This window comes from Leptosomus discolor, chromosome 5 (genome assembly GCF_034619465.1).
Source record: "Leptosomus discolor isolate bLepDis1 chromosome 5, bLepDis1.hap2, whole genome shotgun sequence".
NCBI classification, from domain to species: domain Eukaryota; kingdom Metazoa; phylum Chordata; class Aves; order Leptosomiformes; family Leptosomidae; genus Leptosomus; species Leptosomus discolor.
In genome coordinates, this window is record NC_141395.1 from 22,386,882 (window position 1) to 22,407,264 (window position 20,383).

Genomic DNA, 20,383 nt, shown 5'->3' on the forward strand with positions numbered 1-20,383 from the left:
TCCAGCAGATCTGCTGCCTCCTCCCTCACAGTCAAGAGTATTTCCAACTTTTTCTTCGGCCAGTTTTATGTCTGGCTAAGCCTCTGTGCATTTATTTAGGAGACACTGTAATTTTATGGCAAAACTGTCACAGACGCATGTACTTCAAGAATAGCTTCCAGAGAACGGCAGATTTTAAGCATTTTTATCACATCTCCATGGCCCACTGTGACCTGCCTTTTGCGATCCCTAACACCTTGAGGATTAAATCTCTTGACACCTGATGCCCCATGGCAAGCCTTGGTCTAGCTGACTCACAGATAAAGAGGTTTTTGAAACTAAGTATTCCAGGACTACAAGAAGTTTAATGGTACATAAAGTGTTTGTATAAAAAGTACTTTTGATTGCATGTCTGACATCACTGTATTCCATATAGATGACTTCTCAGATATTCTAGCTGTTCACCTTCTGTGGACAGAACCATAGAATTCCATTCGAAGTGAGGAATCTGTAGAACAGAATCATACAACCTGAGGGTTAACATTGGTATAAGCCCGATACAGCAAAGAAAAGGCTCTCTGCTATCTGTTGTTCTCCACTTGAAGATATTTTATCACCTATGTCCTTCTAAAAGCTAGGCTTATTCTAGTGCTGAAAAGACTAATTTCTCAATGTAAGATTCCTCTTCATGCAGGTACAGGAAGTTTGCTTCCAGAAAGCAGCATAGTTGCAGAGATGTAAAGCAGATGCCCACGCAATACAGACATTACACTATCTCCCACCTTTTAAAACACAAATTGAGAGAAAAATCCCAGGTCACTACAGTTGGTAATGTTAATGTATCAAACTGGTATGGTGTATCAGTAGCATAACATTTACTGTCAGGGCAACATGAGAAAGAAGGATTGTCCTGTTAAAAAAAAACAACCTACAAACAAGCTTAAAGAAGGCTTCTAGCTTAAATTACAGTAGGTGAGTTGTTATATATACACAGGCGAATCTGCATCCATGAGCCTCCATTACCCAAATGTTTCTATGCCGGCGGCTGTGAATTATCGCTGGGCACTAGTCCTGTGTGTCACAGCACTGCCACTGCTGCAGACAGACAGCATCCACATCCCATCTGGCAGCTGCTGTAACTGCCTGTCTCTCAAGGAGGGTATGTTCAATCTTTTTCTAGCGTAGAAATCTTTGGTGAATTGAACTGAAAATGTTCAATTGAAATCTCCTTTACTCAGGTATGTTGAGATTGCTAGTTTACCTGCAGTAAGGTAAGACTGAGACCTTTTGACTTCAGTTTTGCTGCAGCCACTTTCAGAGAAGGTGCAAGTTCTATAAAGTCCTTACACCATCTTGAGAACAGCTTGGAATTTCCCCCCTAAACACAAAAATTGCTCTCACCCAGTGCGGAGACGGGAGTTGGAGAATCCACAAAAGACTCAATATGAGTTATATCAGGAAACTCGTTTTATTGTGCAGATGCACTTTCTTATATAGCATAATTTTCCAAAGTCATCATGACTTGCAGTTTTTCATAAACTCTAATTGTGCTATACATACATCAGTCATCTGCTTCTACCTATCACTTTACTATTAATACTAATGCGTTCCGCCTCATACGGATGTTAGCTTCTAATCCTTCTATTCTGACCCTCAAGGCCGAAGCGTCCTTGAGGCCTACTATATTAGTTTAGACAAACTGTTCAACAGAGTTTTCCCTGTGCAGGCCCTCTAGCATTCCATGCCTGTTTTCAGCGAGCTAGGCTCCCACAACCCAGTAGGTGCTTTTAACTATTAAAACCATATTTAAATCTGTTGCAAGGAAAATATATCAATCTGTGCTATCGATACAACTCGGAAAGGACATAAAATATTGCTGACTGCTCACCTGAACTACCCGGTACCCCAGCATTTCAAGGTGTCGTTTTTTCACTGCAGGTTCTCCTTTCAGGTGGCGTGAATCTTTGCTAAAAGCTTTTGAATCAAGAAATTCTAAAGCAATTCTGCAAACAACAAAAATGTGCATTTACTTTCAGGTCCTACCTGAATTGTGAGAGCTGGTATTTCTAGTTCAGTAGTGATAGTTACTAGATAAACCTGACAATTCATAGAAAAAGAAAATTAAAACAACTCCCTGAAACTAGACAAAACATTTTCCTCATATTTATCTAGACATACTTGAACTTCACACGATTTAGAAAAAGCATTTCCTCCTTGCATCTGTTTTTGTTCAAATGGCAAAACCAGCTAACCAGCATTTTCAAGGCTTACATTGGAAGAGATGGGAGGAAAACAGATTTCCAATTTCATGAAGCGCATTTCAAGAATGCCCCATCTGCCCTAGTGTACTGGGTCTGGCTGGGACAGAGTTACTTTTCTTCACAGCAGCCCATATGGTGCTGCAGTTTGGATCTGTAATCAAAACAGTGCTGGTAACACACCAGTATTTTGGCTATTGCTGACCAGTGCTTGCACAGCATCAAGGCCTTCTCTGTTTCTCACTCTGCACCCACAGTGTATAAGCTGGTGTTGGCAAGAGGTTGGGAGGGGACAGAGCTGAAACCTCAACTGGCCCAAGCGATACTCCACACCATAGAACGTCATGCTTGGCAATAAAACGGGGGAGAGTTTTTCCAAAGTAGCAATTGCTCCGACATTGCTCTGCTGGTGACGAGTGCCTGCATTTGCATCAATTATTTTCCTTCCCCATTTTTTTTTGTTTTGTTTTGTTTTGTTTTTTTTTGTTTAAGGGTTTTTGGGTTTTTTGGTTTGGTTTTTTTTTTTCTTTCTTTCTTTCTTCTCTTCACTTATTAAATTGTCTTAACTGCAACCCAGGAGTCTTTCTCTTTGCTTTCGCCCTCCAGATTCTCTCCCCCGTCTCACTGCAGGGCAGTGAGCAAGCAGCTGGGTGGCAGCTTGGTTACCGGCTGGGGTCAACCCACCACACCTGGTGAGGCTAAATCTCATATGGCTTTGTAAAAAGAAACAGAAAAATAAACAGCCTAGGGGTTGCAACGACCATCTAGGGCATAAACATCAAAAACCTGGTCTAAACTTGATCTAAATTTAGAAGCTTGGAAGACCTAATGTGCAAGAGTTTGATGTACTAACCTCTGAGCTCCTGGTGGCAGAGCCTTTCTCCCTTCATCTTTGATGTCTTGTCTCAAATGTATTCCCTCCACACCATCCACAGGTATATCCTCAGCCTTATAGGAAAGAGGCTTTTTATTTTCACCCAGAACGCACTCAAATTCTGCAAGAAAACGCACAAACCTGTTTGCCGACAAAAAACAAAGTGAAAAAACTTTATCTGCACAGTGTTTAAGTCTAGAAAAACTAAGTGATAACTATAATTAGAGATACCCAACATTATTTATATTATGCAAACTTTTAAAAAACTGTGTTTTATACAGCAATTTCTTCTTTGCAGTATCTTGCGGCCACATGCCCAGAGGCTTCCTAATCTTGGTGATAACAGTGGTATCAGAGGTCTCCATAACAATCCTTGGAGGATTAACTTCTCACCTATTTCATAGTAGTATGGCGTGAGAACACATAACCTTATGTAACGGCTCCCTCCTAAGATCTCTGTCAGCATTCTGTGAACATGCTGTCGCAGTGGATTTATTCGGCTACTGCCTACAAAGACAAAATAAAAAATTCATACATTGAAACTTCCACAGCCAAAGTTTTGAAAACAGCACTTTGTGACATTGCGTTTTTGATGGCCAGCCTACTGACAGATCCCTGGTGTTATTCCATCATAATTCAGAGACCATGTGATCATCTTTTGGGTGAAAAGTGGCAGGTGCTTATTAAGTATGAATTTCAAATCCAGACTTTCCGTACCAGGCTATTCATGTACTACAAACACCTTAGTTTCAGGTTTCACCTGTTGCGTTTCATTTGCTTTTAATCATGTTTAGACAAATAAATATTTACTTATTTTGCATTTATTACAGGCACACCACTTTGTCTTGCAGACTGTTTAATACCTTGCTCCGCTAAACATCTTCAGTCTCAGAGATAAAGCAGCTGAGTTTGATGGATAGCCAAGCAGATCCACCCCAAGGGAATTAGTGGAGGAGACAGTGAGTTTGCATGAGCTGGATTTTCTGAACTGATCACTACTCTGAAAGATCTCAGCTGCTACACTTGGTCACTAGCCTACTTCTGCCAATCTCAACCCTGAGGGATCTTGATTCTTCTGAGGAAGATGACAGCAGTGAGTTCAAAAGCAGGCAGAAAAAACTGTCACCTTGAAAAATTTAAGTCAAATGTCCAGTCTTGTAAGTGAAGCAGGGATCAAAGTGACCCATCTCCTCCGGCAGACAATCCTAATGATCCTCCTCCTGCCTCTCCATCCTCCATGCCATATATACTGTTTCTGTGTATTTAAATTTTATTTCTTATGAAGAAATATCCCACCTCTATTACATTAATTCTCACGGGGAAAATTGCTATCTGTCGTGCTACTAAGCGGTTGCTCTTTTCAAGAATGCATCCTCAGCAGAGAGTGGGCTGTGCCCTTCTGAGCTTCTATAGTGTGCTAGTGTCAACATGATAGAAGTGTCTAGCAGACTGTTGAAAATAGATTATTGCTAGTAACAAAGGCAGCTTTTCCTCTCCTTAATTACTTACTGTTACGAAAGACCTGTTGGCAGTAGTGCTCATGAAACCAAGGGATGTGAAGCTCTGGGCACTCCAGACAGACTGCTCTGTTCAGTTTCATGAGGTGTGAGCAGACCCTCTGCTTTAGGGTATCAGGCAGGACTGAATTAAACAAAATAAAAAGGTACGAACTGAAATGTGAAAAATCCAACGCACTGAACTAAATGGCTACCTCTGAATTCTTTAGTAAATATCTGTATACCATGGCATTTATAAAATTCATGCTGCAGAATCTTAGAAAGGTTCTCAAAACCCGAGGAAAAAAAAAAAGAAAAATAACAGTTTTGCTCCATATTAAGAACAGCAGCAAGACAGGAGAAAGAAGCACTTTAAACTCTCTTCTACCATTTAACTTTCCGTGAAGTGGTTGAAGGCAAAATGGCAACAGTATACTGATAGCCAACAACGTACAGGTAGAGATGAAGGAAACAGTCAGACACTCAGTCTGTTATTTAGAGAGAAGAGACTGGTAGGACTTATTTCTTACAGACAAGAATCCCACATTATTTCTTGAGCTTTGTGACTATATATCTAGTAATAATTACCACATTCAGGTAATTTTATTTCCAATAATACTGAAGAATTATTAAATACCGAGTGCAATAAGTTGACTCTAAAATTTGTTTTAAATGAGCTTCTCTCATCTGAAATACAAGTCCATACTTTTAAAATAAAGCACAATTTTCATTCATTCCTTCCCTTTTAGCACTCAAATAATGACTAGATTATATAGAGGGGTCCTTCCAGAAAACCAAATCATTCAAAAAGTAATTCTACTTCTCAAGTCATATATAGGTCCACAATACCATTTTACGCCAAATGCTACATAATCAAATTCATCAGAGAGCTAGATATCTACCTTCAAGTTGAGCATCCAATTTGCTTAGGAAAGAAACATTAAATATCCTCATTATCAGAACTGGAGGAAAATACCCAGCCACTGCCAAAACATGACCAAGCAGCACCAACTGGTGAGTTTCAAAGTAACCTTTAAAAACCAGACAGAAATCCATATTAACATGACACAAAACTGAAAGAATTTGCAATGCCCTCCCCCTGGCCTCCCAAATCAACCAAGTTTCTCTTTTAACATACTAAGTGAACGTACAGGCAGATTAAGGACTATCTCTGCTAACTGCACCAAGGCATAAGGTAACTCCTGCCAGGTCTTTGCAGAAGGAAACTAGTTAGTCTTGGGAAAAAAAAAAAAAAAAAAGGTAACTCCACAGTATTTCAGAAGACAGCAAATTTTGAAAGTTCTGTAAGGCTGTATCATCAACCAAAAAAAAAAAAAAAAAGAGGTCTCTACACATTTCCTGTAAAACTTAGCCATTTCTTTGTGATGAATCACAAGAGGTACCCTGTCCCAAATGATGATGCCTTGGGAAACACTACAACAAATTTATCCAATAACAGCACAGTGAATTAATCAGAATTTTCACTTGCTATTTACTATGCTCAAGATATGTTGCTAGTCCCTTATCAACAGTAGTTTTTAAACAGTGAAATGAAGCTAGAGAACCCAAAAGAAGTATACCTTGAATCTTTGTCGTGGTTTAACCCCAACATACAGACACACTTTTTTTGTTGCTTAAAAAAAAAAAGCCATTCTATTCCCATTTTTATTCAGTGCAAATAAGATCTTCCAATGATACTCATTTATTTGATATCAGATTATCTTTGTCTAATGCACTTACTCAAGTTAGAAGTAAGATGTTGGATACAGCTCCCAAAGAACTCTTCATTGGCAGGAGGGTCATAATTCAGAGCAGAGAAAAGGAAAAGAATAAAATAAACTTCAAAGGGGTGGATCTGGAAAAAAGATATCCTAAATTAAGTCACTGCAACATATACTAACATTGCTTTACAATAAAAAAAGAGGTTTATAATTCATTCAGAATTGGGAGATTTAATACTAGATGAGCTATTTTCTAAATTTTTTTTTTTTTTTGGTCAACTTTTCCTGGAGAAAAATGTTTTCTAAAAAAATGCAGAAATCATTAAATTTGCAGCTATGGCAAAAACTTAAAATCTGTTTCATGCAATGACCCAAATGTTTCCATATACTTAGACTTTAAGAAGCTTTTAAAAAGGTTTCACATTAAATGCTCTTAAAGAAACTAAATTATCATTGAATACATCAAAGATCTATATAAATAACAGATTGAGAAGGAGAAAAAAAAAAAACAGATAGCAAGAAAACACAGTAATTTTGACCCAAAAGACTGGCTATTGGGGAAATCCCCACAAGAACGAATAATGTAAAAATACACAGTGTGACATGACTATTTATAAAAAAATTTTAAAAAGTGATTCAAGACAGTCGAATGTAAAACTGAATGCGAAGGATTATGGTTAACCTAACACTGACTGAATGACCAATAAAATAAGAAAGGAAAATTAAAGAGAAGTAAGTGCAAAATAATATACACGGAAGCAAAAGAGCTTTGAGTGAACATAGAAAACATGAGCTCCAAATCAGGTACACTGAAAAAAAAAGCTTAGCAACACTGTGTAGAATGTGCTCTGAAACACATTAACTACTAACCTGCCCTTTCTTACTGAATAACTTACTCAGTATATAGAAAGAAAAACTGTAATACCTTGTCTATATTTTCAACAGTCACAGAAGCTATTCTGTCAAGTAACGAAGGACAACGGTGGTTTGTTTTCATAAGAAGAAGAGACAGCTGTGACACATTTGCGCATGTTATTTGGTCTGTCAAGCGTTGACACATGGCCATAGTTTCCTCACTGAGGACTTCTTCAAACCACTCTCCATTCACATGTGTAAGTTCTTCCAACAGAAGATTTAAGTTGTTGGCTTTCTGAAGCCTCTGAAATCCACAGTCATTTAGTTTTTGCAGAAGCTTTACACATAGCTCAGAACTGTTTGGCCAGTGCAACTGGTCATAATGATTCCATTTGACAAGAGCTGTAGCAATGCAATTCAAATGATGGAGCCCGCATTGAGGCAGAACTGCTGCTGCTTTGTCCATAATTATTTCCTCCACTTGAAAAGAAGGAAGCATGGCCAGAACGCGAATTATTGCAGCAGTATCAGCAGGTATGACACTAGATTTTAAAAAACTGGAAGAAAGACAGAAATAAAAAATAGACCATCAGTACTGACAAACTGCAAATGTTTAAAAAACCAAGTAAATTACATGCATGAAAATTCTATTTCAAAAGTCAAAAGCTGCACATCAACTATAAAATAAGAATATTAACGAGATGGTAGAAATTCACGCAGTGACTACCACCTTTTTTCACCGAGATTAACTGCTTCCTTGTAAGTCATTCAAAACAGAAAAAGGGAAGAAGACAGGGAGCATCTTGGTCAACTAGTGAGGCCTCAAGTGTTACTGAGAAACACAGAAGCCCTCAGTATGGGCAGAAGGTCCCCTTGTTAACAGTCTGTGGGTTTCTGGGCCTGGATAATTTCTGTGATTTCTGTCCTGGTGCTGAGGTGCCTGAGGAACATGAAGGCATCACCCACAAAAGACATGTACAGCCAGGGCACTGCATTCCTATCGAGGCTGAGCAATGGAAGCAACAGTGGCAGATCTCTTCTCTTGTGACTCCAGAAACAGTTTCCCTTTCTATGTTGCAACTGTACAAGCCTAAGAACTAACTGGACAGTTCTTCAATTAAAAAAAAAAAAAAAGTACTTCTGCTTCACACTTTCACTTGTCCCAACCATGGCATTCTTACTGCATATTTTTCATTACTTGTTCCTTCAAACATCAAAACCAACATTAACACCTAGCCTTTCTATACAGTACCAATCAAAATTTCCTATTCAATGACATATTGCAGCAGCCAAGGGGTAGGGGCAAAAAGATCTATTTTTAAAAGATATCATATCTATTAGCAGATACTATTGTGTCTATAGTCAAGACAATAGCCACTTCCTATCCTCCCAATTTTTGTTTAACAGTTTGTTAGTTCATATTTCATGGAAACAAAACAATTTAACATCTTACCTTATTATTTAAAATATTAAGTAGACAACTGTATGATACTTAAATAGCTATGTTTCCAAGAACACACACTTACCCAACTAGTAACATTTTTAGCTTGGCAAATAGCTCCAGATTGTGGCAACGCAACAACACTAAGTACTGCGTTAACTTTACCAACTGTAATACATGATAGCTATCCAAGTGTTTGTGCAGAACAGAAGCCATTCTGAATACAAAGAGAGAAAGATGACACAGTATTATGCTAACATAGAAGATATTGCAAAACCCAACATCCCACATGAAGAAGGGGTGTCCTGTGGTGCACAATACCTAGGTGGAGTGTTGCACTCACCCGCACTCCTCTCCACCCCAGTTTTCATGGTGTTCCACTAAGACACAGCAACCTCTCTCCCCTTAGTGAATTGCAGAATTAAAGCCCTCATCACAGCCAAACAGCTACTTCACTCTAGTAATTTCTGTTGCAGATTTTACCATCGGTTAAATTTAGAGTGAACCAAGAATGGGATAAACTAGCACGGCATCACCACCTTCAGCACCACTGTTGCTCACTCACCTAATAGCAGTTGCTACAGCTATGATAGTCTGAAGCTGCAAGAAGGGGCTAGATTTGCAGGGAAACATAATACCTTAACAACTTCTTTAGACAACGAGATTCAAGGAGAAAAAGCATGAATTCACCTGATCTTCTCTTTAATACCAATCTGCTCCACAGTTCTACTTGTCCTTTATCTCCCACGGATCTATTCGGTTCATACAACTACATTCAATCCAGTTATTCCTGCATTTAACTTCTGCTGCATCTGTAACATCTGACGCTACATCTTCTGTGCCCAAATTCTCAACCGCTTTTTCCTTCATTGTATGAAAGATATTACCTCTCCCTACAAATGATGTTCAGTTCACAACTGCAGAAAATCTAGCCCAGGTTCTTAAAGATGAAAAACTTAATATTTCAAAGTAGGGCAATATGACTTTTGAAGAAACAATTCACATCAGTAACAGGATCTCCTAGACAGGACACATTCTCTGCAACTTACTATATTCTCACGTGTCTCACCAGTTTACAGTAATTGTCAGAAGCTAAGTTTGCTCAAATAGGACCACATACTTGTAAATAAGCCAAAAATTATGTTGCATTAATTGGTAGGGTTGAAATGCCCTTCTATGAAATTCCTAAATTGCCACAATTACTTCTCGGTCAAGCTGTGATATTCTAAAATCTGTAATAGCTAGCTATACATAGTGTATACGCATTTGTGTGCAAGTGTCACACTCTCCACTCACAGCTTACTGCATATTACATAGTCTTCCATATTAAATGGAAGTAGTTTACCTAGAGAATACAACTTAGTAATATCAAAAATATTACTTTTGGAGTAGATGAGAGTTTCTGCATTTCATTTTCTGCATCGTCTTCAGTATTACCAATACTTGGTGACCGCTAAATTCTTCCGCCATGCACGCTGCAGTTACTAGCAACCTAAAGAGGAAAAGATAGATTTTCCATAGAAAAACAGTTGAAAATCTCCAGCAAAGATTGCAGCCGTTTTCTTTGTCCAGGAGGGAAAGAACCAACAGACTACTTCAGGAAATACAGGAAAACAAATTCCTCCAAACTACAGACCTTTGTTCTGTGGACCGTTCTTCTAAACAGTTGATCTGTATGGCACAGATAGAGACATGTGAGTGCGTTAGATCAGTACATACTGCTCTGATGCTAGAAACTAGCGAGTCCAACAATTCTGAAAGTAGACAAGAAGCAGGGAATGTACTCTAAGACACTAAATAATTCATGATCAACCAGCAAGCTACAGGTAACAGAATCAAACATGAATTGAACTGGTTCTGGGGCAAATAAAGCCAATGACTTTTTCCACCTTACACTGATTTTTACCAAAAATAAAATAAATTAAAAAAAAAAATATAGGAAAAGCTTTTGGAACCAAGTCAGCTATGGCAAAACCAACACAGGCTTGCAGCACATCCAGACCTCTGAAGACAGGCAAATATTCATGAAGAAAAGTATGAAAATATGACTAAGTATAATTAATACAGCAAATTCTGCCTAAAACTGCAGACTTTGAGAGACCCATGACTAATACCACCCCCAAATAGGATTTTGTAGCACAAGAAAAACAGGCAGAGAAAAATCTGCTACACAATACTATGTTCTAATTGCTGATAAACGCTGAAGTATTCCTTGCTGGTGACTTTTCATATAGAATAGGATGTACAGCAAACTGGGATAGGACAAGATTCAAGCTGTTTCAGCTACTGCCAGTCTTTCAGAGGAAAAAGCAACACATAACACCACTGCATATGTTTCTCAGGGGAGAGACAGAAAGTTTCTTACTACCATCCACTGTGAAAGGAAGGCTATAGTCTAAGAGACAGAGCTTCAAGACGGCCTTGCATAACAGCATTCACATACCCCTTTCATTACTGGATCCAGCTTTCTATGCAACTGTTCAAAGACAAACTCCTACGACAGTGTTTCCGTAATGAAATAATACATTCCTACAAAGTTACAACTAGGAAACCTAATGCTCAACTCACAGATAGGCTCAGAAATTCCTCCAAACACCAATACATTTTTAATTTCTGTGCAAGACTACGTGTATATCAAATAAGACAAAATTGTTAATAAACTTACCTTTCTCTTACCTTGGATCCTGCCATAGGCCCAAGAGTAAAAAATAATTTTGCAAAGGTTTCAGGATTATAACAGTCATCTATAGTCTCAGATAGCAGCTGTTTAGCAACCAAGCGGAATTCAGCATTGTCAAACCCCAGCTGTTCGTACAGCCCAAAAATAAGACTAATACTGTGTATATCAAGACGGGAGGCACTTTTAAGGAAAATTTTGTTGCATTTCTCTAGCAATGGATGATATCTCAGTTTAACATTTTGAAGAAACCGTAGTATTCTTCTGGCATAGTTGAAGTGGACTTCATTCTTTTCTTCCAAGAGCTGTCCAGCCTTGTGTAGTAATCGATCTCGAAAACTCTGCGAGATAACATCAGATATGCTGATCATCAAAACTGACAAGATCCTAAAAAATTCAGAAGATTTCACACTTACATATTGAACACGGAAAGTAATTTCAGATTTCTTAAATAAATTATGCAAAGAGATGAACGTTAATCAGGGTGTTGCTGGCTTCTGCATAAAAAGGAATTCTAAATCTAACAAAAAACAGACGAGCAAAACCCATTTCTACTAAAGTCAAAATTCTGCTTTCAGTGAACTTCTGAAACAACTGGGATTTCTCAGTCATCCCTTACAAAGTTGTATGCGATGAAAGCATTTGCCTAAGACAAGACCCTGACTTGCCTCAAATTTGCAAAAAGATCTTTAATGTTCAATAGAAACTAAAGACACCCAAACAATTCTCAGGTGACAGAATGGGAAGAGGAGTCGTCATCACTCCTAAAGAATCCCTTCCTAAGGGAATAAAACTTACAACCACAGAGAGTCATTTCTGCAAAGAAATGCAGTCCCATTCAATGAGTTTAAGTCCATCTAAAATTTACAATCAGGATAAAGCAGTATCTGCTGGTTTTCCACTTTAAGTAAGTTTTAATCAAGTATTTAAATCTGTTATAAAGAAACCCTTCGCAAAATCATTGGGAAAGTGCATTCACTAAGCAGACCTGTCCATGAAAACGAATGCACAAATATAAATCATCTCTTTCCCACGAACCTCAAACTGAAGAAAAGCAACCTCCAGTTGAGAAAACAGGAAAGCGTTCAAAGGCAGCCCAGTAATTGTCACACATTGCTTCTCCTGCTACTCAATTTCATTCTGACACTCACCTTATATCCTGTATAGAATCCAGCTTCATGTCCACAATACGAGCTACTTTGCCAATTACGGGACTGAAATGTCTGCGTTGCTTGTGTAAGCACAGCGCGAATTTAGACAGAGCTGGCAAACTAAGCCTGTCAAGACATCAAAGACAGATAAGACAGAATATTTACCTTTCACTTCCAGTAACTAAAGACAAAAATCTATTTGAACAATTAAATAAAAGATGAGGTTATATTCAAACTTCAAAACAAGGAAACAAACAACACCTAAGCATTTTCTATTTGGTCACCTATAGATACTTTGGACTTGGCCAAAACACCTAGGTATTTCATATTTAAGCATATTGTGCATATGGAGCTCTAGAAAAATCAGAAGTTCTTCATTTAACCAGACCACTGTACGAAATCTATAAACATTACACTCTCAAGCAATGATGTGAAAAAGCTAAAATGAATGCAAGCAATTTATTACCTGAATGTCATTTTGTGTTCAAGCTACACTGAATTTATCTACTTGTCAAGATGCTTCAGGTGTTAAGCTGGGAGAGGCAATCCTATGATGCTGGTGCCAAGACTGACACTAGCTCCTCCCATTAACCTGAGATTAAAGAATTAAAATTACAATATCCAAAAAAAGTAACCAAAATAACCCAACAAAAAACAACAACAAAATGCACAAAGGGAAAAAAAACAGAAGTTTGTTACTAAAATTGAGATGAGCAGGGTTCTAACAACCATTAAGAGTTGGACAGCAAGCACTAAGATAAAACCTGCAATTTACTTCAAGCACATAAACCTACAGACAATACATTTCAAAATCCTGTCGGTCCCCACTGTTGCAGTATCTGAATCTCTCAAGCATTTGTGTACCAAAGTCCATCAATACTCAATGCTCCATAGGTATAATTTCCAAAACCTTCAAAAACACAACAGACATTTATAATACTCACATGTTTAAGACACCTCATAAATACTCTCTGTAGCCTCAAGTGAAGCAAATCACACTTGCGACCTATACCTTTCACAAAGCATGGCAGTACAGTACTTGCCTTTCTAATCTTTTCCATGCTTCTGTAACAAGCACTTCTGCTAGAGAATCGTGGTCTTCAACATTTAGCCTTCAGAAGAAAGACATAATAGTTTGAAGTTTGTTTCAGAAGTTATAAAGAAATTACACATATGTCCTTTCCTTATTTAACGTAACATCTTACTTTTCTATTGCTCCCTCCATTCAAACAGATTAAAAACGTTTGTGAGTTAATAATCACAAGTCCATTTACTGGGAGTGCGAAACAGATCAGTTCTGCCTGCATTTCAAAAACTGAGGCACATGTTGTTGTCTGTGTCACACAGTCAAGAGCACAGAAGCTGAGACAGGGCAGTCTCCCAATCTCCTTATAAGACGGCTTTGTAGTCAATCCCATCTCTTTTTATTACCAAATACGAAACGTATAGACATGGAATTGAACATAATGCTGCTTACCTCAGAATACTATATAGGGTGTCCACTATGGCCTCATCTTCCATGTGTTCCACCTTGTGTTCTGCTAAAATGCAAAGGGTAAGAAACTGGGAGTGATTTCTTATATAGTCACTAGTTCTTAACAGAAGCGGCCTCTTCTTTTGCAATTGCCACAGCATATTCAATGCAATTCCCACATGTTTTTCAGAAAGCCTGGCCTTGTTCCTTCCAACGAGGCTAAACACTTCATCTTCATTGGTGCAGCTATTTATCTGGCTCAAAAGCTTATCGCTACTCAGAGTCCGAGCTTGACAATGTCTCAGCATAAACAAGCAAACCTGCCTCAAACAAAGCATTTTGCTATGCCTACCAGCTTTGTTTAAAGTGTCCAGAAAGATTCTTCTTTCACTTTTCACAGTAAAACATGTTGTTACAAAGAACAAACTCAAGTATTTGAGAAACAGAAGATAATTTTTCTTTCATCCTGTATGGTCGCTGTATTAAGAAGAATTCAATTCTGAAGTATCTGCAATGAGACAGAATTAAAGCAGTTAAGTACAGTCGTAACCACCAGCTAAAAACCAACGTCTCTACCTTTCAATGTTCTGAGTAAGGCAAGCTTGAGAAGAACCTACAGCCTAGATTCTTCTCAGAGAAGCTCCCAACACTGACACGCTCACAAGCACTAAAAGAAGTCAGTCCACTTGGTAAGTTTTAAGATTTAGAAACCTGCCTTTAAAAGCCACATGTGCTATCCTGCTACTACTGAGAAGGCAAAGCCGAGCTTTTTAACATGCAGGTGCTGCACAACTAAGTCAAGAGAGGCTTGCTCTCACTAGGCCACTCCATAATCCCAAACTGGGGTCCAGGTACCGCCAGAAAATAAAACTATTGATGGTAAAAGGAAGTGAGATGGCAAGACCTCCTGAGCTGGCATCACTGCACTCCTCTGGCTCTATATTCGCATCCACCCCACAGTGGTATCTACTGTACCCCATCTATAAGCCTCTCCCAGAGCTTCCTTTCCACTCTGCTCTCTTTAGTATGTCATCTATATCTTGTAAACACATGAAGATGTTGGTATATGGCTTCTAGTCAGGAAGGCTGACCATCTTTGTAATATAGGATATTGACCAGTCACAACACATCAGCTGAAATCAACCACTGCACAAAAGGAAAGCAACCTAATTCCCCAAATTATAGTGGAAGCTACAGCCTTATCTATAGAAATTTGGTAAGTATTCATTTGTTTTCTTAATATATTCCCCCATTTGTATACAGTGCTAGCACCTATGTATTCTACAACATATAAAATTGGTTCCAAGCGGCGGAACACAAACCACTGGCGGTAAATGTCATGGTACACCAAAAAAGACCTATCAAATTCCCTTAACTCAGAGATTATGGAAAAGTCTAGAAGTCTTGCTTTAGAAGATATAATCATTAACAACAAAGATCATCAACATACCATACCTTCAGCAAACTTGAACGCTCTTCAACTGTAGGCATGATTTGCATCAGTGTAACATCATTGAGGTGAAGGCAGCAGCACACATTAGGTCTACTGAGAAAGTAAAAATCATCTTATTTGAGCAGTCTATGTAAGGTACTGAAATCATTCCATAAAACTGGATATAGATGGGTTTATTTTGATATCTGCACAATCACCTTCAGAGAATAAAAAGTCATAGGGTATATTGTACTACACTGCTGTCACTGGGGCAGATACAAGGAAAGCTAAAATGTAGTAATTTTAATTTATAATCTGTTATAACACAAGATGTTTTCTTCCCCAGGCAAAATTAAAGCATACAAAAATAAAAGGTACAAATTTTCCAGATATTTTGTACTGAGTACCTTTTATAATAACAATTTGCTTTATAGTCCCTTTTCAGAGATTGCTTTTTTTTTATTCTATTTGTTCCATACAGCAGTTCTCTTTACAAAGAATTTATTCCACTTTATCACTGAGAAAAGTTGTGTGACATTATTTATTCCATGTAATCTCCATTAAAAGTATTTTTGGCTTTTCCCTCTTAATACGCAACCACAAGTTTTTAGAAGTAGCTGGGACTTCTTACAAGATTTTATAATGTGTATTAAATAAACTAAAATACAGATCAAAGGTTGGTCAAGCCATTGTTAAATCACAACCTAGTAATTTCCCACAAAGTCTCAAGACAAAATTAACCACATTTACCAGACCATTTGACCATTTTTTTACCCCACAGATTTTCCAGTTAATTAAAAATATTTTTTCTGTTCCCTTTTGCCACGTAGATGTATGTAGATGGAGCAAATCAGATACACTGACAATTATCAAAAGCAGAAGCAATTGACTCTTCCGCCAACAGCTTCTAAGCAGAAGCTGCAATACAGAGTTATCACAATTATTGAACTATACAAACTACCCAGTTTAATTAGAGAAAAAAGGCATTTCCTTTCTAATGATGCAATAGCAAAGTACAGTTTGAAAACCAGCACAAATTTTTAACCTTTTTGTATGACTGTGTCCAGAGCCCTAGCTGCAAATGAACAGGTTTTCTTAATCCTTTATTTTAGGGAACTAAGACAGTGTCAGACAAATACCTTTAAGACAATACTGATATATTTAAACTTGTTTTTAAGATTTCATGTACCGTATTAGAGGACATTAAGCAATGACTTTTTATTAGTGTATTTTTGCCTTGCTTACTGTTCCTCTATTTTCATATGTCCACCCAATGGAAAAAATAGTTACAGTATCAATTCACATTTACTTCCTACAGTGCTGGCAAACTAAGCTGCCAGAAGACAGGACTAAGCAGATCCCTGAAGAGAACATAACAAACTTCAGGTTCAAATAATTTCCTTGTAAGCCCAGGTAACACATCCTTTCCCCTTCTTGTACTGCAGTGGCCCTTGCATCCTCTATCCTAATGACTGGGAACCACGATCTGTAACTACAACAGTCTGCAGGAAGTTTCCAAGCACTTCTCTTTCTGAAAGGTGTTTAGCAGATGCAAGCGATTTACCACAACCTTGTATGCAATTTAAAATTGTAATTCATTCTAGTCAATAGGAAACGTTGGATGTTTTGAAACTTACAAATACATACATTAAAAATAGGAAATTTGTGTCTACGTAACTATTCCTGAAGTGTTCTACTTACCATGCAAAATATATGCTAAAAGGACAATAAATTCTTTAAAATCACCTACCAGCTGAAGCACAACAAGCATTTTCAAGGCTGTATTACAAACTACAGCGAGCCAGGAAGTCTTTCGCAAAGGAGAACATGCGGACACCCGCCTCTCCTCAAGCATAAAAAGTATTAAAGATCTAAGTAATGAAGAGAGCTGCTTGTGCGGTACCGGGCGTTTTTCACCGTCTGCCCGAGTCATCTCCGTCTCCGTGAGCCACGCCGCGGGCAGCACACCACCCCTGTCACACGAGTGCCAGCAGCGGCCTACCTCATGTCCCGCCTTCGCCCCGCACCGCCGGGGCTGCCTCCGTGCCGCGCTGCCGCCGAGTCACCCGCGGAAAGCCCGCCGGCTCCCACCTGCGGGCCGCCGCCTCCTTCCCTGCAGCGGGACTCTAACCCAGAAGCGCCTCAGAAGGAGCGAGGAGAGGCGGTGAGCCGCCACCCAGGCCTCAAGGCGGCGGGCGGGAGCAGGCGGCCCGCGCCCCGCGGCCCCCAGCCACCCCGGGGGAAACCGCAGCGTTAGGCTCCTTTCCCGCCACCGCCCGGCGCTCCCTCGGCCACCTTCGGCCCAACGGTGGCTGCGCCAAGCGCGTACGCGCTGGGGGAAGGAGGGCACTGCCGCGCTCGGCGGGAGGCGGCTCCGAGCCCGGCCCCCCGGAACCGCCTCGCTCCGCCGCGGCCCACCCTGCCCTCCCCGCCGCGGGAGGGGTCCTGGCCGCGGCCCCAGCGCTACTGCCCGCCCGTACCGGCAGCCGTCACCGGCGTACGGCAGGAGGGCGGCGCTGCCCGAGCGTGCCCCAACCCTCCCTCTCCTCACGTCTGGCGGAGCGGTGGCGGCTGCCTCCGAGGGGCGGCGGCGGCGGGGCGGGGCGGGCTGCCCGGTGGGGCCCAGCTGCCGGCAGGGCAAGGCCGCGGCTCCGGCTTGCGGCACCGCTGGGCTCCTGTTAGCGCTGGCTTAAGCGAGGGCTGTTGAAACGGGCGAGTGCAGCCAGCTGGGTTAAACAAGGAAACAAAAGAATCGGTGTCGTCTGCACAACTTTTGAGACCTCCCTGCGCCTGCAGAGCACAATCCGAGAAGTCCTCAGCTTACTTTTTCAGAAGACCCTCCCCGCATTCAGGCCGCGGATGGAACCCGCTCCCTGAAGACCAGCACGCGGTTTGACCTCGGAGCTCCACGTGCCTCTGTCCTGTCGTTCACTGCGTACGCCCCACAACGGAGCATATCCCACCGGCTGAGATGTCGGGAAATGTAGGGAGAAAGGGGAAAGTCCAGCCAGTTAGACCTTCCAAAGGAAATAAAAATAATAATAAAAAAGGTCCGAGGCCATCTTGATTGTTGAAGTCTGTCTAGTAAAACCAACGTTTATATAACACATTCTGGGGGGAAAAAAAAAAAAAAAAGTCTCCCTTGCCTAGAAAAATCACAAAAGCACTTCAGGAAGTGTGAAGTTCAAGAGTTTGGCTTCACTGTACTGGAATTAATGTTACTTTATTTTATATTACAATGTTTTTATGCTTTGCAAAAAAAAAGTTAAAAACGTATGAGTTCTGGAACAGAAACCTAACATGTTGCAACATGTATATTGCTCATGTTGTATACCTATCATCTTTCTGGACCTTTTCTCAACACCACTGATAATAACAAGGACATTTAGATAGAACAATCACAAATTGTTCTAAAATTCGATCTAAAATCACAACCAGGACTATTACCATGACCAATTTTGACAAGCTGTTTTGCAGCTGTCTGTATCAAAGGTTTGGTTCTTGTACTTTTTGTCTGTTGTTGATCATATGTGTACCGCAAATACTGGATGTTTACAAATTCAAAACTCACTCAAATTAATAAAATAGCCCCTATTTTATTTAGTGTAGGTCTGTGGTGTTTTAGAAAAACATCCTGTAAAGTTTTTAACTGTATTTGTAACAATTTTTCTAACTGTAAAATTTTTAACTGGAACAGCTCTTGTACCCTTCTACTAGCAATCCAGATCGTCTTAGTTACAGTCTACACAGGCATGCAAATACCAGAGACCCAAACCTTGTCAGGTGATCTCAAAGGGTGGCACTTACCTCTTCCAAGAATCTCAGGCCTTGTGCAAACTCAAGTAAGGACTCCAAGGAATCCAATCTCCCACTTTAGAGGAAAACTACTCCACATTCATATGAAGGGGACTTCTGCAAATCATACAGGTTTTTCACTTACAAAATGCTGAACTTTTCACTTTTGACTTGTCAAGGAATTTGGATTAAATCAACGAATAATGCTTAAAACAAATCTAAAATACTAGATAAAATTACCTTAAATTTTAAGTTGGACATGTAGGGAAAGAAAAGATTTATCAAAGCACACTGTGCTGAAGCCAGTGTTGATTTACTGAAGAGCAGTCACCAGCTTCTTTAGGATTTCAGAACTCACAGGCGTCAATTTCCCAATTTTTATTTTTTTCCAGAAATTCAGGAGAAAATTTGTTTTCCTGCTTTCAGCAGACTTCTCAACAGCCAGTCGCAGGAATTCCATTACCTCCTGTTATGTGTGATTACTAATCCCAGTACCCACTGGTCTGAATTAACACCCTTCAAAGCAGGTACATACTTCTGTGTAAGTCCTACTTAATTTTGAAGGTGCTCACAGCTTTATGCATTGTCATAAACTTTCATGTCCCTGTTTTTAAGATCAATTGAAATTAACTTTGAATGGCAATACAGACACATGGGATAGGATTATCGGGAACCTTTTTGGCATCCAGTTGGTCTAAATTCCCATTTTAATTCTTTAAAACCCCTAATGACGTGTGCCAGATACTGCTGAAGTAACCCTAAGCCCTCCCGGTACTGTTTTGGACGTTTAATTTGCCAATTCCTTGGCCGTTTTCCAGGCTCTTCGCTGAGCCACCCACCAGTGCCCCGCCAGCAGGGAAGGGCAGCGCTAGCCCCGGCCGCCTTTGGCCCCGGCCGCCTTTGGCCCCGGCCACACCCGCGCCTTCCGCGCGGCTCCAGGCCTCCCCTCAGGCAGCTGGGGCCGGCGGTGGGGCGCGGGGCGGCAGCCGACCCGGCAGGCCGGGCGGCGGGAGGGGGCGGAGCGCCTCTGACGAGCCCGAGGAGGCGGGCGCCCCCCTCCCCCAGCCGCGTCGGTTCCTTCAGAGCGGCCCCCGCCGCCTCCCCGCCGCCGCACAGGGCTGTGCCGCGGCCGGCGACCCCCCTCATCCTTCCCGAGCCGGGGTGTCACTTCTCCCTTCTCCGCGTCCCGCCGCACCGCCCTCGGGGTCGCCCCCTCCCGCCCTTTCCTTC

At 40.5% G+C, this 20,383-nt stretch overlaps 1 protein-coding gene across 1 annotated transcript; it reads right to left on the bottom strand.

Annotated features, from left to right (window-relative positions):
• Positions 1 to 275: 275 nt before the first annotated feature.
• Positions 276 to 14,264, bottom strand: FASTKD1 (FAST kinase domains 1). Its single transcript, XM_009950534.2, has 14 exons — positions 13,930 to 14,264; positions 13,496 to 13,564; positions 12,453 to 12,578; positions 11,290 to 11,688; positions 10,006 to 10,116; positions 8,710 to 8,841; positions 7,254 to 7,740; positions 6,348 to 6,462; positions 5,510 to 5,638; positions 4,621 to 4,752; positions 3,505 to 3,618; positions 3,091 to 3,232; positions 1,868 to 1,982; positions 276 to 487 (listed from the first exon to the last, which is right to left on the bottom strand). Exons 1-14 carry the CDS (start codon positions 14,262 to 14,264, stop codon positions 398 to 400), a joined length of 2,496 nt encoding a protein of 831 aa, XP_009948836.1. The 3' UTR covers positions 276 to 397.
• Between the last annotated feature and the right edge of the window lie 6,119 nt (positions 14,265 to 20,383).